At 42.0% G+C, this 21,072-nt stretch overlaps 2 protein-coding genes across 2 annotated transcripts in view; both read left to right on the top strand.

Annotated features, from left to right (window-relative positions):
- LOC310874393 (protein phosphatase 1 regulatory subunit 1B-like) overlaps nucleotides 1-17,755 on the top strand; it is a 30,948-nt gene extending 13,193 nt beyond the window's left edge. The window contains exons 2-5 of the mRNA XM_083787173.1: nucleotides 10,004-10,078; nucleotides 13,762-13,837; nucleotides 16,324-16,461; nucleotides 16,630-17,755. Of these exons, the coding sequence (XP_083643299.1) occupies nucleotides 10,004-10,078; nucleotides 13,762-13,837; nucleotides 16,324-16,461; nucleotides 16,630-16,772 (432 nt within the window). The 3' untranslated portion in view covers nucleotides 16,773-17,755. The remainder of the gene's footprint in view (nucleotides 1-10,003; nucleotides 10,079-13,761; nucleotides 13,838-16,323; nucleotides 16,462-16,629) is intronic.
- A 1,168-nt stretch (nucleotides 17,756-18,923) lies between these two features.
- Nucleotides 18,924-20,780, top strand: LOC310874688 (RNA polymerase-associated protein RTF1 homolog; the record flags this gene model as incomplete). The annotated part of the gene is made up of 1 exon (XM_083787549.1): nucleotides 18,924-20,780. The coding sequence occupies one exon, from the start codon at nucleotides 18,924-18,926 to the stop codon at nucleotides 20,778-20,780; it is 1,857 nt and encodes a 618-aa protein (XP_083643675.1).
- Nucleotides 20,781-21,072: the final 292 nt, after the last annotated feature.

Here is a 21,072-nt window from a genome sequence, read left to right as displayed (position 1 = left end):
GGTACATACTACACAGCAGTTCCATCCAGCCAGTAGCTTTCGAGGGGTTTGGTACCAAATGTAGTTCATGGACAGACCAACTGAACACAACACTGCCATCCTTAGAGTCCTGCCACTATAGTGGGAATAAAACATGTCATAAACACTAATCTGTAAGTAGAGAGATAAGATAATCACTTTAGTAGATAAAGTGCTTATCTCACTTTATGAGATGCTTCTCTCACTTTATCAGATCATTTGATATGTGTTTAACAGTTTATGTTATGTTTTTCATCCCACTATCCCTGAGATGAATCTAATTACCTCATCAAATTCAATTCAGTTCAGTATCTTTATTGCCACCTAAGAGTAATGTAGGGAGAGTCCAAGGCACTGCAAATGGACATGACACAAGCAAATTGAGAAAACACATGCACCATTGTGACAACACAGCATGTTAGAAACGTACTGGCAAAATGACAAAACACAAGTGAACTGAGGAAACGCATGCAACAATTTGACAACACACACAGATATAACTACATACAAACATGGAGCAGACATTGTCGATAAATCCTGTATATAAATGAATCAACAGAAAAATATATAAAACCACTAAATCCTCACCTCATGAGCCAGTTCAGCCGTGTAATGGAATCAGGCACAGTGGAGTTTTTGTCCTGTTTAATTTTGTGTTAGGTGGTTTGTACCGCCTGCTTGAGGGGATGAGAACCAACTCAGCCAGGAGAGGAAGGTCACATGATTCTCTATGCCTTTGGCTTAAGGCCAGGATTGTCGGTCCCTGTTTATTTGAGAAAACACCGATATGACCAAGCAGAAGGCATGTGAAAAAGAGGAAAACTGAGGAAAATAAGGACATAAGTTAGATATAGTAAAGAGAGAGGATTCATTGTGACTGGATTGAGAGACAAATGAATAATGAATGAATAATAAAGTCACTATTGGGCAGAAGTCCTTGTCCAAAACCATAAATGTTCTGGAAATGAAAAATTGTTCTAATGGAACCAGTTATTATTTAGTCACAACTCACAAGTTCTTGTTAATACTTTATATTGGTAAAATATTTATAAACATTCACAGGCAGACTTATACAATTCCAACCTGAAATTGTTTAAAAGGAATAGAGTTCAGGAATAGTGAAAATATCAGATCTGCAAGCTCTGCGTTGCATCGCGACACTTTGTGAGCATGCATATCTACTATTTTCCCTACATTTGTGTGACAATGCCAGATATACAAGCTCATATAACGGCACACTATGAGCTTGTAGATCTGCTATTTTTGAAAGATCTTGAAAGTTTGTGCAAAACTATAATATATTTTTAAATATTTTAACTGAGTCGCACACACCAAGACTGCATTTTTGTTTTTATTCTTTATAACATCGAATGACATTTCGGCAGCCTGGATGCACACGCAGATCCGACAAACCAAAGGTCTGACATGCGGAAACAACGGTCGAACATGCGCTGCTCCCGTGCTTGCGGTTATGGTTGTGGAAATATGGAGATACTAGGTTTCTGGTCAACAGTAATGATATACTGAGTTGTCAGGGTTGTGAAGTGAAATATACATTTGTCTTGGCCAGTGCCAAGAACACTCTGTGACCACCACACAGCCACAAGTCACTTCCAAAGGATGTTGCACTGGTGGAAAAAGTACTCACATATTTTACTTACTCACTAAAAGTATCAATACTGCAATGTAGAAACACTGTTACTATACTGTTACACTGTTCAAAATAAAAAGTATTCAGAATGTCCTGGTTCACAACTTATCATATGTCTGAAATGGATTTAATTTTTTTTTGTTGAAAATAACAGATCTACAAGCAAACACGTCATAATTGGTAACTAAAGTTTTCAAATAATTGCAGTGGAGTAAAAAGTACGACATTTAAAAGTAAAAGTATAGGAATTTTGAAATACTCAACTAAGTAAAAGTGCCTCAAAATACTACTTAATAGTTCTTAAGTACTGTAGCCTACTACTTGTCTAAATGTACTTAGTTACTTTCTGCCACTGGGCAGCTGGATCCAATGTTGTCCTGTCCCCATATGACTAATGGTTAGAGAATAGAGCTTTTGAGGGGAAAATGGAAATCTCATGGAAATTCGGAGAAAAACTCTCTCCATCATAATTTACCGCTCAAGTGCTGATGAGTGTGGTGTGGTACGATGCCAGTGTCCACTACAACGCTGACATTGTGTTTATTAACACAAACTCAGCTCATAGGTGATGTGGGGTCACATACAGATGGCACATTATAGCATACAACGTGACTCGCAGCAAGTTATCACTTGTACCTGCTACAGTATACAGTAATGAGTTTCCGCCTTATAATATAAATTCCTCTATCTACCCAATTTCCTATGCAAATAAAGAAAGAAACAACTCTCAACAACTTCTCGGAGAGATCATGTCTAGTTTAAGGTTCCACAATATGATATATGCACGACTAATTGCTTCATAATTTACAGTGTATTGGAATCTAAATTATAGCCACATAATGCATGTATTATTATAGCCATTATGCAAGTGTTATGAGTGTTATTTTAAAAATAGATCATGGCAGATCTATGTGTACACTTTCAGAGTTAAATGAAGACTCCATATTTTTATTATTTTTACTATGCATGAGGAAGCCAAGCAGAGTGTTGCTGAAACAAATGAAGTGTCTCCATCATGGAGATTAGCTGCCCACACACATTTCACACCTACACTGTTAGCCACGGACGGCTTATAGCAGTTCACTATAAGGCCATATTACCATAACGCATGACAAAAATAGAAAGAGAATTGAATGCATTTCTGAATTCTCACCACATATACTTCACCTCACAGTTAAACGCATGCTGAAAGAAATAACAACATTTGTGGGTGTGTTTAGTTTATGTTACTGTGTGCCAGCTTGGACAGCTCTTCTCTGCAGTTAGCTTCATGCTGGCACACATAAACGCCTAAATAGAACATGCCCACAATTGATCGTATTACTATGGTACTATGGTACTATGGTACTTATCTATGGTACTTAACCTATTATCTATGGTACTTAAAAGGCCTGTCATTTCATCGTTCTAGGGAGATGGTCACTTGGCCTTTTGTGTAGTCAGTTTATACACAGTACAACTATCAGTGAAATAAATACAGCTTTTTATTTCAGAATTCAGAATCTCAACAAGACAGAAAAGAAGCATAAAGCAGCGACAGCGGCCATGGCCTTCATGGCCTCCAGCACTGCTGTAAAATGGTCGAGAAATTACAGAGTTACCTTGTTGCAGCTTTCCGTGCTCACGTACACATATACAGGTACACATACACACGTACACATACGGACACATACGGACACACATAGCTGCGTAATGGAGCGGAGGCACCGCTCAAAAACATGATGCAAAGCAGATCTTTCCATTGACGTCCCATACTGTTTTATATTGGACATAATAGCATATACTGATCACAAAGCCCTTTTGGTTCTATAATGAACATGAAATAAATGGTACAGTAAATGGTCCACATTTCTATAGCGCCTTTATCCAAAGCGCTTTACAGTGTGTATTATCATTACACATGTTCACACACACTGACTATGGTGGCAACCATTCAAGGCACTGACCTGCTCATTGGGAGCTTCAGTGGGGTTCAGTGTCTTGCTCAACGTGACTTTGACATGAACCCAGGAACCTTCCAGTTCATCCAATCAGTGCCAGATTTGTGCCACCTGATTGAGAAGTTTGCCTTCAGACTCAGACACAAGGCCGTATTTAGATGATCTATGATGGTTTAAAGCTCATATATTTGCGAACGCAGTGAGCCACTTACTATGACAGCAAGGGCTGAATGTCTGTGTGTGTGTGTGTGTGTGTGTCCCGCTGTTACACCACCCGCCCGCCACCAGAGGGCGCAGCTGTAGCACACACACACACACACACACACACACACACACACACACACACACACACACACACACACACACACACACACAGGGCGCAGCTGTAGCACACACACACACACACACACACACACACAGGGCGCAGCTGTAGCACACACACACACACACACACACACACAACCAACCACACACACACGAGCTGCGTTCGCTTCCCGCGTTTGCGCGTCTTACTTGTCCTATAAGGTCAGTACTGGTCTATGGCGCAGTCACTTCATGACTGAGAAAAGGTGTGTTGTTGCTGCATCTCAATCAATGCACTCCGTACTCCTGTGTTTTGCCAATGTACAGTTTTCACATTAACAGTTGCTCTTTTCATACACAGAGACTTCCAAAGTAAAAGAAAGTAATTTAATGGAAAACCATAGTCAACAAACATGGTAAGGGTCAAGTAAATACAGTGTCATGAAAACAAGTACGGCTGGTACGAAATGTCCTGGTGCTAGGATAACAGGACACCACGTCTAAATCTAATGAAAAACAAAGGCAAAATTGGATCTCACAGGTTTTTGCGCAAACCCCACAGGCAATCTATTTTGATGGAGGTTATTACTTTCATCTCTCACATTGCGGTGTTGTTGACAGCGATGATGATAATGGTTTGCTTGTGGGACTTAATCCATCTGCAGTCTGTTAAAAAGGATCACAGGGTGCTGTCATGACGCTGGGGAATAACCTCCATCTAGATCAGTGGTTCCCAACCGATGGGCCATGGCCCATTGGTGTGCCGCAAGGTTATTGCAAGTGAGCCCCAAAATTATTGGCAAAACACTAAGGGCTCTATTTTCGTTCCTGCATTTACCTGCGATGCTGTCTGACAATTGCAAGTATAGGAGCTTGCCGCCTTGCCCTGTCCCTAAATGGTATTTTGGTCTAGTGTCACCCGCTTGGCACGCTTTCCCCAAAATGGCTATTTTGGTCACACACATTTGGGAAGGAGCATAGTGGAGTTTAAAAGCACTGTAAGCCGTAATGCCAAATTAGTTTGGTATAGAGCGGCGCGCAGCGCGCGCCTGCAATGGAGATGTCCGCAGTCAGGGTGCTTTATCTCTCCTTAATCTCCTACGCATCTCTTTGTAATTTTCCTATAATCAGCAGAAGTGACTTCCTTGTGTCCATTGTGTTTATATTATATAATTGTCTAGTCAAAGAAGTTATATGACCATTTGAGTTGCATCACCTCATGCTCAGCAAACAGGGTTTAATCCGATTTCCCAAACTTTCCTTTTCGCTTGATACCGTTTGGTAGAGACGCAATACACGCACGATCTATATACCAAATGAAAGCTTGAATTTCGTCGATTACACAGCACTTTGACATTTTTTTAATTAGTGAGATCTGAGTTGTGACTCAATGAAATGAAGGGGGAATGCAGTTCAACGGTAAGCAGGGCTTGGACTGGTCTTCGCGTAGGTTTTATTTCAGCGTAAATCTTCAAAGGTAGGTGATATTTATACTGAAAATTATCCACAGGTAAGTAAGGTATAACTTAGGCTTTCTTCTAGGTATTCAGATAAGGCAGTTCAACTCAGGTAAGTACGACTAGCAGTCAATATAAATGAAGAGGATAGGATTTGTCCTCTAAGTATTTCTACTCAGCCTGATACTCGAGTAGAGCAATTCCAACTCTTTGTACTCAGGTAGGTTGTCCCTCCGTTTCCATATCCTTGTTACTCTATATGAGGTTTGCTAGCGCTATTTAGCCATTTTAGCGCGTGCCCCGTCTGTGCCTAGGATTAGTGAGACACACACGGGTAAGTCATAATTCTAATATCACATAGAATAGGATTTGAATTCAAGTGGTTATCACGCTTACCGCCCAAATTCGCTCGCCCTTGTTCCTCCTCCGGAGAGTAGTCTCACAATGAGACAGAGAGAGCTGGCTTTTATAGTGTTTGTCCCAGCTGGGCGGTTCCACACAGGTGCGACGTGATCAAGTTGATGCAGCAGGTAAACAGGTATGTATCTTCATTCTATGACACTGCCCAGGCTGTGACGCGGTCTTCTTTCTCACTGTCTCATCTGCTCTCCAGGGGGGAAGTCTTACCTGTCGGGCGCTGGCGCGCTGCTGTCCGAGCGAGATACCACAATTTATATTTAAAAACTATGTAAAAAAATTACATGGTATTATTTTCTTTGAAACCTTGAAATATGTGTTTTCGAATTCATACCAATAAATAAGAACTTTACGTATACTGCGTTAGTTCCATTGTTTCAAGCAGAATCCATTGATTGAATATTAAAATAACTTCACACATGGCCAACCCGTCTGACCACTTCACACGGCTGCCATTGGGCTGCTGTGTGAAGTGGTCACAACGCTGGGCCGCTCTCAGAGGGACTCGGAATGACTAATAGCAGAGAGTTGCATGCAACCTTGTTTAGGCTAAACGGCACCTGCAATGAGAAGACAACAATTCTAACACTATCTTTAGAACTGGTGGGAGGTAAATCTAAAATGGACAGTTGATGTAATGTTTTGTTATGTGAATTGCTTTTATTCATTATAGCTTACTGGTTCTCATTTGGATTGTGTTTTCCGTGAGACACAATGGAATTAAGTCCTGGACTTTGTTGTATTCTACCCTAAAATTCATTTTCTTTTAAAATAAAATAAAATAAATTATTCTGTAGCTACAATATTGTATTTACAAATATATACTGCAACTTACTGGATCTACTACATTCTGACTGTATCTACATGCAATATTGTGATGCAATATAGTGTATTGTATCTATTGTATACTGTAGTTACAATAGACTGTATCTACAGTATATTCTGTGATCTACTGTATCTTTGCAAATGTACATTTTGATCTCAAACACAGCAAGCATCAAATTAACTCCCATAAGGGTAAACCTTTTCACTTGTATAAGAGCTGTGGACGTTTCTTTTGAACACAGCACTGCTGTAGGTAGGCAGTGAATGTGGTTGCTGTGGAGATGTGGTTGTCTCTTCCCTTGATGTAGGAACCCCTCAGTGTTTTAGATATATAGATAGATTGAAAAGATTAGTTGATTCATGAGAACAGCTTTTTGCTTCGAGAATTAGCTTCTCGATTAAATATTGGGTGAATTGTTCTGTAGCCCTCTATATTGAGAATGGGCAGCAGGCTGCAGCAGTAACAGTGCTGCCACCCTCTGCTTTGCATTCTGGCTGTTGGCACAAACACCAGAGGAACCAGTGGAAACTGTAATGCAACTTCTCCAGTCCCCAGGCTACCAGAGCACCATATATTGGTCTGAACCACAGTGAAATGGCCAGGGGGTGTTTGAGTTATGCATTGGAGCTGCTAATGATAATGGGATATGTGGTTTATCTTGCAATAGTGGGCATAATTGATATTTACTTAGCGGTGTAGTGATATAGATTTATAGGCTCATGTGATGTGGGTTATGTGGGGTTCAGAAGTGTTGCATGTTTGACCGGTAATATGGTAGAGTCTGCACTGATTGTTTCAGCTGCCTATAAAAGGCTGCCAGGAAGCACACACACACACACACACACACACACACACACACACACACACACACACTCTCACTCTCACTCTCACTCTCACTCTCACTCTCTCACTCACTCACTCACTGTTAGATCAGTGAGAGGACATGGTGGAGCTGCACACCAACATGTCCTATCTGTTTGCTGCGTGTGTCATTTCCCATGCCGTAACCTTCTTTTGGGTATAAACCATGGTGTGGCTGCATACCTCCTGACTCTGTGCTCATTTCCAGCCGCTTATCGGGCCAACACCACAAGCTCTACATCTGTCTTCTACCATGTATCTCTTGTCTTGGATATAAATCAGTATTACCAGTAAGACGCCTTAATATAGGCGAGAGCGACCGCAGGGCTGAGCCACTCTCCTGGAATAATGTCACTTCATTATGTCAGCACTGTCATAGAAGTTTCATTTTAAATTGTATAAGCAGGGGGGAACATTATTTTTGGCTACTACTCAAAGGAGCACCTGTACGTATCCTGCCACAACGTTATGCTGCTTTCACAGGGGCAGATGCAAAAGATACAAAGATGCAAAGCTGCACAGTGTCATTAAGCAGCAGGAGGATCCCACTAGCAGCAGGTGTCCGTTTATCATTAGCACAACACATATACAATTAATTACTCATAATGCTGAAGGTTCCATGTTTAATTCCAACGTGTGTAACCTATACATTGTTTAAGTAACAGATCATGCATGGTTTTCATATTGTAAATAGCCTATCATTATTTAGTGCAGTTTGGCCAAAATTTGTGGAACTAAAATATTCCAAAACCTTCATAACATATATTATGAGTGATCCAAAGGTAACAACTGCCATATGTCTAAATATAATAGATGGTAATGCAGGAAAGTTGAGTTGATCGACTTGAGCTCTTTATACAAGGACTTGACAATATAGGGTAAATATGCATTTTTTGCATTTGTATTTGCTGTGTTGTTGTAAAAGGGTTGTTTATGTTGCTAATGTTTGAAAACACTGGAGTAGAAAAACTGTATTGTATTACCTTTAATCCTCCTAACACTAAAACATATCGTCATTACGTCACCATCGAAAACCAATTACACTCTGGCATTGGGTCCTTTAATCCACATATTTCTTACGTCATCATTGAGAGCTAGTTATACATATACTATATATATATGTAATGTGTAAGTTGATTAGCGGTATACTGTGGTTACTTTGCGCCAAAAACCGTCCCAGCCAACCCGCCACTTTTTATGCGTATGCAAATAAAACAGCAAATTGTGCCTGATTTGCTGGGACCAGATTACATACATGTATTACACAGGAGCATTACCTTTAATCATCCCAACACTAAAACATATCGTCATTACGTCACCATCGAAGACCAATTACACTCTGGCATTGGGTCCTTTAATACACATATTTCTTACGTCATCATTGAGAGCTAGTTACTTGCGCACACCATGTAATCTGGTCCCAGCAAATCAGGCACAATTTGATGGACATATACACACCATGTAATCTGGTCCCAGCAAATCAGGCACAATATGCTGTTTTATTTGCATACGCATCAAAAGTGGCGGGTTGGCTGGAACGGTGCATACGAGCCGGGCGAAACTATTACTTGCGCGCTCTGCTTGCGCAAGTAATAATAACTTGAATTCATATAGCGCCTTTCAAGAAACCCAAGGATGCTTTACAATACAGAAAAAATAAACAACAAACTAATTGCCAAAAGCCTGAGTGAACAAATGTCTCTTCAGTGCCGACTTGAAAGAGTCCAATGTAGGCATCTGGCGAATCTCCAATGGGAGAGAGTTCCAAAGGGCAGGGGCTGCCACAAAGAAGGCTCTATCGCCGAGGGCCCGCTTTTTAGCAGATGGTTCTGAGGATCTCAGGTTCCGCTCAGGAGTGTATAGTCCTAACCTGACTCCGCCAGATGGGGCAGCAGAGAGTACACTGGGTTCCCCCCCTCCTGCTCCCATCTGGGAACTCTCAGGCAGACTCGATGCTCCGGCCACCAAACGGCCTGGCCAATCAGCGGCAGCTAGAGGCGGTATCAAGGCATACACAGTGCTGCCTTGATCCCGCCTCTAGCTGCCACAGGTCAAACAGATACAGTGGGGAAAGGCCATGGAGGGATTTGTAGGTGAGGATATGGCTTTCCTCAGATGCAGAGCTGTCGTCGGGCTTAGAGGTGCCCAGTAATTCACAAGGCATAGATACTAGGAACAAGATAGAGGACGACACAGACACATGCAGGGACATGCTGTCAGTCTAGATTGTTCATGTGGCTGCCATGGATTCCAATACCTGTACATGTACATGTACTGTGTTATGTACATGTACATGTACTGTGTTATTATTCTACATTCATAGTGTAAATGTTCTGTGCATCCACACTTTCACTGGTTCACTTTCAAAAAGTCAAGTCGAGGTGGGGAGGAGGTCAAACTATTGTCTTGAAATTACATTCAAACTCTCAAGATGATTTATCTATCTCAGAGAGACACAAACACACATTGTAGTGTAATAGTGAAGAGCGTAGGTGATGCTGACTATTACCTTCTCTCTCACTTCTCATAGATTCGGCGGAGGAGACCGACACCAGCCACATTGTTCAGGCTGACAGACACAGACCCTGAAGAAGAACCTCAGCAGGTACGACACAACTCCCACAGCAGGGACTATATCAGAAGGAGTTTAAAGCAGTGGTTCTCAAACATTGTATTTGGCTGTGGACCCCCATTTGTGCCATGCAGGGACTACCATGACAGATGATTTTGTCAAGAAGATGGTTTTGAAAACACATGTTTAAACTGTTCCTCATCTTGCTGGGGGATCCGCTAGAAGCCCGTCAAGGACCCCTTTGGGTCCCCGGACCGCAGAATAAGTGGGATAACCATGTTTATCTCTCTGTTCAGTTTGAACCAGTAGGTCCAGATCAGATTAGCTGTTTTTCGCCCCAGGACAACATCACATTTGTTAAACAAGAAAACCATGGCTCCTTTGAGGGCCTCTATCCAGCCCAGGGCCGTTGTTTCAGCTCTATTCATGGTACGAGTTCTGCCTAAGGCAAGGAAGGAATAAAGGCAAGTTGTTGTAGCCTCCCTATGTCATAACCTACTATTTGGTGAAAACAGGTGAGCTTAGCAGAGCTTTAGATTAGTTTATTTTAGTTGAAGAGATTTGGTTTAGAAGGGAAAAAATCACACCCGTGTGAAGTGAGGGGCGCTCTATTCATCCTCTATTCATTGTCAAAGGGAATTTTGTGTAGGATATAATTAGCCGATTTGCTCGTCTACATATGATGTAAATTCTCCATTCATTGTCAATGGAATTTCATTGTTTGCACTATACCTGAATATAGTAGGGGCTAGCGACCCTCAAAAAAGTGAGGGGCACCTGGTAATTAGTTTTACCAAACATTAAAAGTCCATAGACTTGGCTGCCACTCTACTGCTCTAAACAAACATGAAAAAAGTCCATGGACTTGGCAAGTTGGCATAACGCAATGAGAGGGGACAAAATCCAACCATTCTGCAAATAACCTCCATCAGAGAGAAAATTGCCTGCCCTTAATAATCCTATCATGACATGAGGACTAATGATGCATCTTTTTAAAATATTGCTGCAAGGTTAATATTAACGGGACCATACAAAGCATCATATTTTAAAACAAAGTGGTAAGTAAGGAAGAACTGTGTACTTGAGTCTGTGGTGTACAGAGGTAGGGTGGTTTTATTTGGTTAAATAGCTCTATATTACTCATTGCTATAGAGTGTTTATTCAGGGGTCTCCCTGTCTCGCCAGTTCTTTGGTAAAAGATTTATTGGATAAAAAAATGTATCCAATCAGGATACAGTGTAAACAAGTGAAGTAATTGGAAATGATGACACAAACGAGCAGTATTTTCTGATTATTGAGGTACTGCTGTATATACAGCTTTAATGTTTGTGTTGTCTGAACAAACATTAAAAATGCCATTGACATGAATGAACAGAGAACTAATGTTTGTGTTGCCTGAACCTTGGCCAATAAGCGACCACCATTCTTGATGATGTACAATGATTAGAGCGCCCTCACTTCACACAGGTGTGATACTAAAGAGCTAGAGAAGAGACCCAGCTGTTACTGAACAAACATCATTACTATCTGAATATAGTGCTTTAGAGGAGTAGTAGTAGTATGCAATTACCTTACATACCTTGAAGCCAATCATTTGATGACCGAGTCACCTACTGAGTCCCCTATATTGACCTGGTCATCAAAATATTGGCTTAGGTTAGGTATGTGACAAAAAAAGAAATACAAATAAAATAACACTTGTGTGAAGTGGGTGCCAACTGTGGCTGATCGTTCCCGATTATTTCCTCTGTCATACTGTCCAAGAAGGTCAATTTCTTTCTCGTGCTTTAGTGGTGTTGCTGACAGTCCGCCACCATTGTCATCCTCATCGTCCTCCACGAGACGTGGGTGCATTGTGTTATTGTATGAAACGAAATTACTTACGAGTTGCATTTATATCGACCATATGACGTCTCATGTCAGCATGTATTCCACTAAACAAACATTAAAGTCCAAATGTTTTTTTATTAAAAGTGCTCTAAAGTAAACAAATATTAAAAGTCAATAGACTGCCACATGATGCCCCTCAATAGCACCCCTCAAAAATCTCCATGAATTCAAGGCTTCATAGAAAATAAGTTATTGTTTTGGTTGAACTACTCCTTTCTTTAACCTTTTAACCAAAAAATATCACTTACAGTAGGCCTACCGTTAACCCCAGCCATCTGGCCAAAAACATACTAACTCAGGAGGGTCAGTCACTACAATCATTGTCGTGTTGTCCAAGCTCCTCCTCAGTCACTACAATCATTGTCGTGTTGTCCAAGCTCCTCCTCAGTCACTACAATCATTGTCGTGTTGTCCAAGCTCCTCCTCAGTCACTACAATCATTGTCGTGTTGTCCAATAAGCTCCTCCTCAATTCTGAGAATCTGGCTGTACTCCTCCTCTTTCCTCGCAAGCTCCTCCTCCATCATCGCTAGCTCCTTCTCTATCCTCTTTAGGTCCACCTCCATCCTTGCTAGCTCCTCCTTTCTCCTCGCTAGCTCCTCCTTTCTCTCGGCTAGCTCCTCCCTCATCCCCTCTAGCTCCTCCCGCCTCCCTTGTCCGCATCCTCCTCCATGTTCCTGTGTGCCATTCCCTCCGGTCGCTCCGCCGGCCACTGGCATGGAGGACATGGGGTCGTTACCCGCGCGGGAACAGCTGCGATGGTAGCGTGTGTGACACACTGGAGTGGGATTGGAACGAACGCAGATATGACCGTCAATGCAAAATAGACAGTGTTTATAATTTGTTGCTGTGGGTCGGAAACCTTGTATGACCCAAACCATTCCTTTTATTATTAATATATTGACCGCAATTGACGTAACATTACGTCATCTCAAATCCAAGGCTTGTGACTAAAATGTATGTCATTCAGTTCATTCTGGGTGTCCTTTCTTCCGACATCACAATTATATCTTATATCTTTTTTTATCAGGGTCCGACTCCTAACACACTGGAAGCGTTTATTTTGTGTGATTAATTTGCATTCAATACTGTTGTTTGTATCATGAGTACCTCCACATTTCTTTTGGCTAATTCCAATCGGGTGGATGCTTTATAGCCAAACCTTGTAACCTCGGCTGATCCTCTAAATGTAGTCATTTATGATCTTGTCCTGCCATTTTACTCCAAATGAGCGTTGCATGCCACCTCTCCTGTCTTTTCGTCAGTGCCTCCGTTTCCAAGCCGTACAGCATGGCATGGTTTTGGTCTCACTACCATCTTATACGTCTTCCCCCTCACTCTTGCTGGTACCCTTCTGTCACATATCACTCCTGATGCTTTCCTCCATCCAAACAAAACATCCACATCCATATATGTGGATGTTTTGCGCATATATTCGCATTCTGTATAGAATGCGAATATATATGCAGCTATATTCTTTCAGAGCGAATAAAAGCATATCAACCTGTATGAATGAGGCATCACCAAATTAATAATTTGAAGGGAAATATTTGCATTTTCGGATTGTTTGTTCATCACACTCCCAGTGTGCAAGGAACTTTATTGTCGATACCGGTATAGTCAGAGAGATTGTTTGTGAAGGTAAATTACATTTCTTACATCCGCTCAGAACTGTGCGCAAGTATCACAAATTGAATGCAAGCTTTCGGTCATTTGAACTTCTTCAGTCATAGGACTGCAACCTGTAACACAGACAGTATATACACCTCCTTTTGTTTTTAGCTCAGTTCCATCACACCATTGTCTTCCTCTTGTTGTCTTTCACAGTGGGTTTTGGAAGAAGGCGAATCTTTGGCGGCCAAGCTAGTCAACATGTCAGTGTATCAGCCACCTTCACTTCAAGGTACAAACACCACCTCGAATGAGCGTGTGTGTGTGTGTGTGTGTGTGTGTGTGTGTGTGTGTGTGTGTGTGTGTGTGTGTGTGTGTGTGCGTGCGTGCGTGCGTGTTTTCTTTTACTTTTTATTATGTAACAGGTGACAGGAAATGACAGCATTTGTGAGATCATATTCTGTTGTGGCTGTAAGGTTGTGTGTGTACATGCGTGCGTGTGTGCGTGTGTGCGTGCGTGCATGCGTGCGTAGGCCTCCAGTATACATGCACACGTGTGTGTCTAACAGGCAACCGGAAATGACAGTGTTTGTGAGATCATGTTCTGTTGTGACCAGATTCCGTTTGGACTTTGTCTATCCCAAAAAATCTGCAGTGTGTGTGTGTGTGTGTGTGTGTGTGTGTGTGTGTGTGTGTGTGGTCATGCGCTGAGATTAGGGCCGGGGATCGACAGCTGTGAGTCTATGCTGGATCATCCTGGATTATAGAATGAGCACACAGCTGCAGAGTACTGTAGTTACACACGTATACATATACCTAGAAAATAAAAACATACGGTCACTGAGTATATCCAGTAATCATTTTATGGAAACACATGTCCACCTGAACATGTACGTACGCACACACGCACGCACGCACGCACACACACACACACACACACACACACACACACACACACACAGATGCAGCCAGGCAGTTGCGTCGGGCCCATTGACATTTTCAACATGGATGTGGATGCCATCGTGTTCTTAATGTACAGTATTATACCGCCGGTATAGTAACATAGGTGATCTTGGAATATAAGCTCAGGGAAACTCATAACAGAAAGAGATACTTGTGGTATAGTCTGCTACCACTAGACTTATTCTAGACATGAGACAGCTAAATGCAGCTAAAATTGAAATGCATGCTTATGCAATGTGCACTTTACTGCTCCCTCCTAGCAGAGGATAGAGTGACCTTGTAGCAGTAGGGTGTGTGTGCGTGTGTGCGTGCGTGCGTGCGTGTGCACGCGCGAACGTGGGCATGCGGGCCTGAGCGTGTGGGTGTGTATGGCACTTATAAGAAAATGTTCCAGAATGAGTCAGCACAGCAACAGAGGGAGGTGGTGATGATGACGGGGTTGCTATGTGGAAGGAAATGACTTAACTTTTCAAACCAATTAGATTAGCTGCCTGTTGACTGGACCACTTGTGTTTGTGAAGAGTACCCTTCCAAAACTCCACAGTGTAGGCCTACAGTGGTTCCCAAACGGTGTGCACCGTTTGTGAAGCACACACATCCAAAATCTGCACACTGTTTATCAGCTTAATAATCTTCTCCTGGGAGCTGATAAATGCAGCTTGTGGACTTTTTCCTCACTAGTCCAGGTGTGCCTTGGTATTTTGTGACAACCACGTATTATTATTGCAATGAGTAATTTTACTATGTCAGTGGGTGTGCACTCATTAGTGACTAATGAGTGCACACCCACTGACATAGTAAAATTACTCATTTGTGGAATAATGACCTTGATGACCTAATGACTAATGATTAGTCATTAGGTCATCAAGGTCATTAGTGTTCCACGACAGGATATTGCTCTTTTGATGATCAGGAAAGAATGTCAAACAAATCCTTGAATATTCCCCAAAAGTAAGTGATATTTTTTGATTAAAACAAAAGTTTATAGAAAAATAAGTTAAATCTCTATATTCCGATTATTATTTTGTAATCATTGCTATATAGTGTTTGTTCAGTAACAGGGGTCTCCTCATCTTGGATGAAATTGTTTACGAGATTTTAGAGAGCTGTAAAGACAAGAGAGTCCCCTGTTATTGAACAAACACAACCATGATTGCTATGGGAATATAAAGAATATATATAGATATTTAACACTATAGTTTTCACTTATCACTTACGGCAGCTTAGTTATTCATTCATTCATTACTTAACTCTTATCTCTTATCTCTTAACTCTTATCTCTTAACTTGCGGATTCTGTAGGGGTCTCTTTTTCTCGTGGGAAATGAGACCCCTTGGTTGGAAATAAGATAAGAGAGACCCTACGTCTGTGCCATTTGTGAAATTAGCTAAGAGAGACCTTACCAGTGTGCTGTTTTTTTAAAAGATACTTTTCATGTTTTTCTGCATTTATTGGATAGTGTACAGTATGGTGACAGGAAATGGGGAGAGAGATGGGGGGGTTGACATGCGGCAAAGGTCGTCGGGATCGAGAGTCGAACCCACGACACGCTGTCAGGATTAGCAGCCTAGGTGCCCGGACCGCTACACTTGCCGCCCAGGCCACGAGTGTGCTGTTTGTGTGTGGAACGAGCTTCTGAATGTTCTTTCTTGCCTTGATCTCCTAATCCCTCCCCTCTCTTTTCCTCCCTTTCTTTGTTTTCTTGGAAAAAATAACACGATGGGAATTATGCACAAAAAAACGAATTGCACCCACTTTCTTACTTAAACTGTGATGTGACAATAAAGACGATTCTGATTGTGATTTTGTGGACAGCCGTCCAGATGATGGCGCAGAAACACCTGAAGGCGCTGGGCATGAGTTCCTGTGGCTCTGTGGACAAAGACGAGCTCTCGTCTGAAGAGGAGGAGGAGGAGGAGAGCGAGGAGAGCCATCGTATGCCTACAGCTGTTGGTGGGTGCCGCGCATGGACCCAAATGGACCCTTATGAGTCCATATGGGTCCATTTGGTTATACATTTGTACACTCTTGGGAGTTTTAATGAACAATCTGGATGTTACGTTCTATGCACCTGGACATGGTCAGCTGAACCTCTGACATTGACATTCCTTTTCTCTTCAGACATGGCCAACGATAGCAGACCGGCGAGGGCTCGGTCGGAGTCAAAGTTCAAACCAAGCTGCCACCACACCCTCCTCGAACGCCACCACCACGGTGACGAGGACGAGGCGAAGGAGAGAGAGGGAGGGAAGGAAGAAGAATGACCAAATGAGCGATACTCATGGGCAACAAGTTTTTTTAATCTTAAACAATCTTGTATTGACGATGGCGTGGGACTACCATTACATGTATGCATGTTTGTGTGTGCGAGTGTGTGTGTGTGCGACGTGTGCGTGCGTGCGTGCGTGCGTGCGTGTGTGAAGGAAAGACGTGAGCAGATTTCCCAGCAGGCTACAGTGCGTAATACGTATATCTTCTTTTTTTAATGTTCTGTTTATTGATTTTTGGTTTTTTACAAATATAGAAGTAAATTGAGAAATACAAACAGAGTATACGTATATCTTCTATGTCGTATTTTTGTAGAGGTGGTTGCAGAGATTATTCTGTGACAGACAGAAATTCCAGAGTTTGATGTCATGCAACACACCCATCAAGGCATCAACCAGCCGTGTATGTCGTTATTGTTGTTGTTGGTGGTGGTGTCGGGTGCTCTTGAGCAAGCTAGAGCTAGGCTGAACCCCTAACCTGTTTGTCATTGTGAATCAGCATCACCTCAGCATCACCTGGTGGGGCAGACAACGCTGCTGTCAAAGCTGAATCACAGCACAGTGACATCAATCAATCAATCAATCAATCAATCAATCAATCACTCACATCTTTGTGGTTTTATGGCAGGGTTAAGCAAATATACGCACAGGATGTTACATGCTCTGAATTCTTGGTTTTGTTGAACGTTTCAACTAAAGTTGAAAGGTTTTAAATTATGTAATGCCAATCAACACTCGACATAGTTTTATTTTTATTTTTTTATTATGAGACACTTTGAATTCAAGCCACGACCCACCAGACTAATTTGAACCAGTCACACAACAGCCACCGGGAAGCACAATTTATTGCTTTGACGTGATATAAAGTGTTTTTGTAATGCATTGATCATAGAGGAAATTAGCATTTTGCATGTGGAATAGTATGCATGACAAGGGGTGGGGGTTCTCTAGTTAATCATGTACACATTATTCATTTAATTACTATATAAGCTATGTTTTGTTAATTGCTAATAAAATGACTACATTATCAGGGTTATTCTGTTTGCCTGTATTTGTGTCTATGGGTTTCTTCAACCCACCATCTGTGGAGGCCTTCTACTGACACCTAGTGGTCAATATTGGTAATGTTTTATGATACAATGGCAGTTCCATATCATCTGATCCAAGCATGTCTCAATATTAACGGTACAGGCACTATATGGGGTTAAAACCGTCAAATATTTTTGTATTGCTTTGATTAAAAATACATTCAAGGGGTAGCCTAATGATTTAAACATTCCTACATTCTTTTCTTAGTTGTCAAACTCAACCACCAGGTTCAAAGTTGGATTTTTACAATGTACAATTTAGGCAACACAAGGTAATACATGAAATACATAAATAGTCATCTAGGATCATGAGTAAACTAAGAACCTAACATCCGTTAGACGGAACCTAAAATCCGTCTAACAGTTAAACAACCAACAAAGCTGAATGTATCTACAGACAAATACAGCCCACTTTGTACATTTTAAATTTATTTATTTTTTGTTCAAAATCGTTCATTCTCATCAGAGTCTCTCTGTGTTCATGTCTGTGGCGGGCACAAACAGGTGTGGTGCCACACCATGGGAACGCATTGTCAATGTGTTAGTCATCATTCTTCTACAGCAAGGAAACTAAAGCAGTTCATTTAAAATAACCGGATTTTTGTCAGACCTTGCCCCTTTTAACCAGATATTTGACAGACCTTGCCCCTTTTATGCCCGTATATGGAGATCCCCGATGTCATCAGCATATACCCATGTAGGCAACACACTCCATATAAGGAGAATTTTAATATAGGATATAGGTATAATAAAAGTTGGATTGTGGATGTTTTACATCTATTTAACCTACAGAAAGCCACAATAACAATTAACTCTTGGAAATGAGGCGAACGGTTTCTTTTGTTTCCCCCACTATTGAGCAAAAAACCCCACATGTGACGTATTGGGCACTTCTGTACATGCTGTACTGTATCCAGGTAACAATTTGTGTTGCGTGTGACATCACACCAGATCAGCATATAAGGTGTTGTAGATGAAGTATGCATGCTACCATGTACATTTCATCTCAGGACGACAGATCAAGAACCACAAAGACAAAACAACAACTTTCTAGCTAATCATGGCTTGTTGTGACCCGATTGACTCTGACTCTGACAGAGACAGTGCTGGCGTCAGTAACTTAGATCAGGCGCTTTTGTCATTGGCAAAGAGAAAGAGAATTCACCCAAGTGAACAGGAAGAGTCAGTAACTAAGCCTGCTGCTGCTATATACTCCAAGACAGCAGATGGTGAAGAGTGGACCACCACTGGCACCAACGGGAAGAGGAAGAGTAAGGTTAAGCAATGGAAAAGGTTGAACGCAGAAAACAATACGGTGAATAAAGCAGCAGAGTCTGGTAGCTCCGATGGAGACGGTTCAGCTAAGAGTTCTGTGCTGGAGGAGAGAGAGGTGTCAGACTCTGAGAGCAGCAACAGGTCCAAGTCAGACTCAGAGGAAGTGTTCCAGGACGGTTACGGTGATGACATGATGGGAGACGAGGAGGACAGGGCTCGGCTGGAGAAGATGACACAGAAGGAAAGGGAAATGGAGCTGTTCAACCGATTTGAGAAGAGGAAGACGCTGACGACGCGGTTTGAAATGGCGAAAAAGGTTGACAAGAAAAGGAAAAAGGAGAAGACAAAGCGGCAGGAAGAAGAAAAGAAAGAAAGGGGGAAGAAATCTCAGCTCCAAGACACACACGTGGTCGTCGTGGCACAGCACAAGGAGAGACGATCCAAACGTGACGAAAAACCTGACAAAAAGTCCCTGGCCATGGAGGACCTCAAAGCTGAACGTGACAAGAAGAAAGACAGAACTACTGAACGTCTGGCTAAGGGTGGGATTCTGAAAACCAGCGAGGTGTATTCTGAAGATGAAGAGGAGGATGACAAATTATCTATAAAGAGTGACCAGAGTTCAAGCTCGTCTTCATCCAATGACAAAAAAGAGCAGACTCCAAAGTCTCAACCAGTATCACTCACAGATGAACTCAACAGAATCCGCCTGTCCAGACACAAGCTGCAACTTTGGTGCCACATGCCCTTCTTTGCCAAGACTGTAACTGGTTGCTTTGTTCGGATAGGCATTGGGAGCAGCAGTAGTAAACCAGCTTACAGGATCTCTGAAATAATAGATGTGGTAGAGACAGCTAAAGTTTACGAGCTTGGATCAACAAAAACGAACAAAGGCTTGAGACTACGGCATGGAGGCGACATGCGCATCTTCAGACTTGAGTTTGTGTCAAATCAAGAGTTCACAGAAAGTGAGTTTAGAAAGTGGAAAGAGGCAATGACGGTCGCAGGGATGCAACTCCCAACTCTTTACCATATCACAAAACAGCAGCAGTCCATCATGGAGGCTATGCACTATAAATTGAATGACAAAGACATTGAAAATATTGTGAAAGAGAAGGACAGATTCCGTAAGGCTCCACAAAATTATGCCAAGAAGAAAACTCAGCTCCTCACAGATAAGGCCAAAGCAGAAGACAGAGGAGACAGTGATACAGCGAAGGTGATCCAGGATGAACTGAATGAGCTGGAGAAAATAGCTGATGCACTGGAAAGGCAGAGGACCACGAAAAGCATTCATGCCATCAGCAATATCAATAAGCGGAACAGAAATTGGAACAATGCGTTGTCAGAAAAGGTTCTAGTTATTGAAGCACACGTCAAAAACCAACAATTAGACCCTTTCACTCGAAGACCATGCAAGCCCACCATGTTGTCTAATGTCAAAAACCCCTCAGTAGGTGCAGCAATCCTTGTTCACCTAAACCAGAAATATGGTTTAGGGTCAGAAGGACAAGATCCCAACTCTGGAAACAAGAACTTAAAGGGACAACAGAAAGATGCACCAAAAACAACCAGTGATCTCTCAGAAGACCTATTCAAAGCACATGATTTTGATATTAATATTGACCTACAGGTTCCATAATGCATTGGCAACGTGTCTCAGCAAGCTCAAATGCTCTGTCATATGACAGATGGGAAGATTGGAAGTATGCAATGACAAATATACGTCAGAGCAGGATATGTATGACTATGAGGCCAGTGTGGAAAGCTGTGTGATCAGATCAGGTCTCCCTGGGCAGGTTGACAGATGAGACCAGGCAGGAGTCACCGTGGAGTTGGACTGTATTGTATACGCGGTAATACATTGTGATATGTTGTGAGAGGAGAGGGGCCAGGTCGAGGAGAGTTCAGAAAGGTATAGGTGTACTGGAGAG

Source organism: Protomyctophum parallelum, assembly GCF_964188405.1.
Source record: "Protomyctophum parallelum genome assembly, chromosome: 17".
Classification (NCBI taxonomy): domain Eukaryota; kingdom Metazoa; phylum Chordata; class Actinopteri; order Myctophiformes; family Myctophidae; genus Protomyctophum; species Protomyctophum parallelum.
This window is presented reverse-complemented; position numbering and strand designations above follow the sequence as displayed.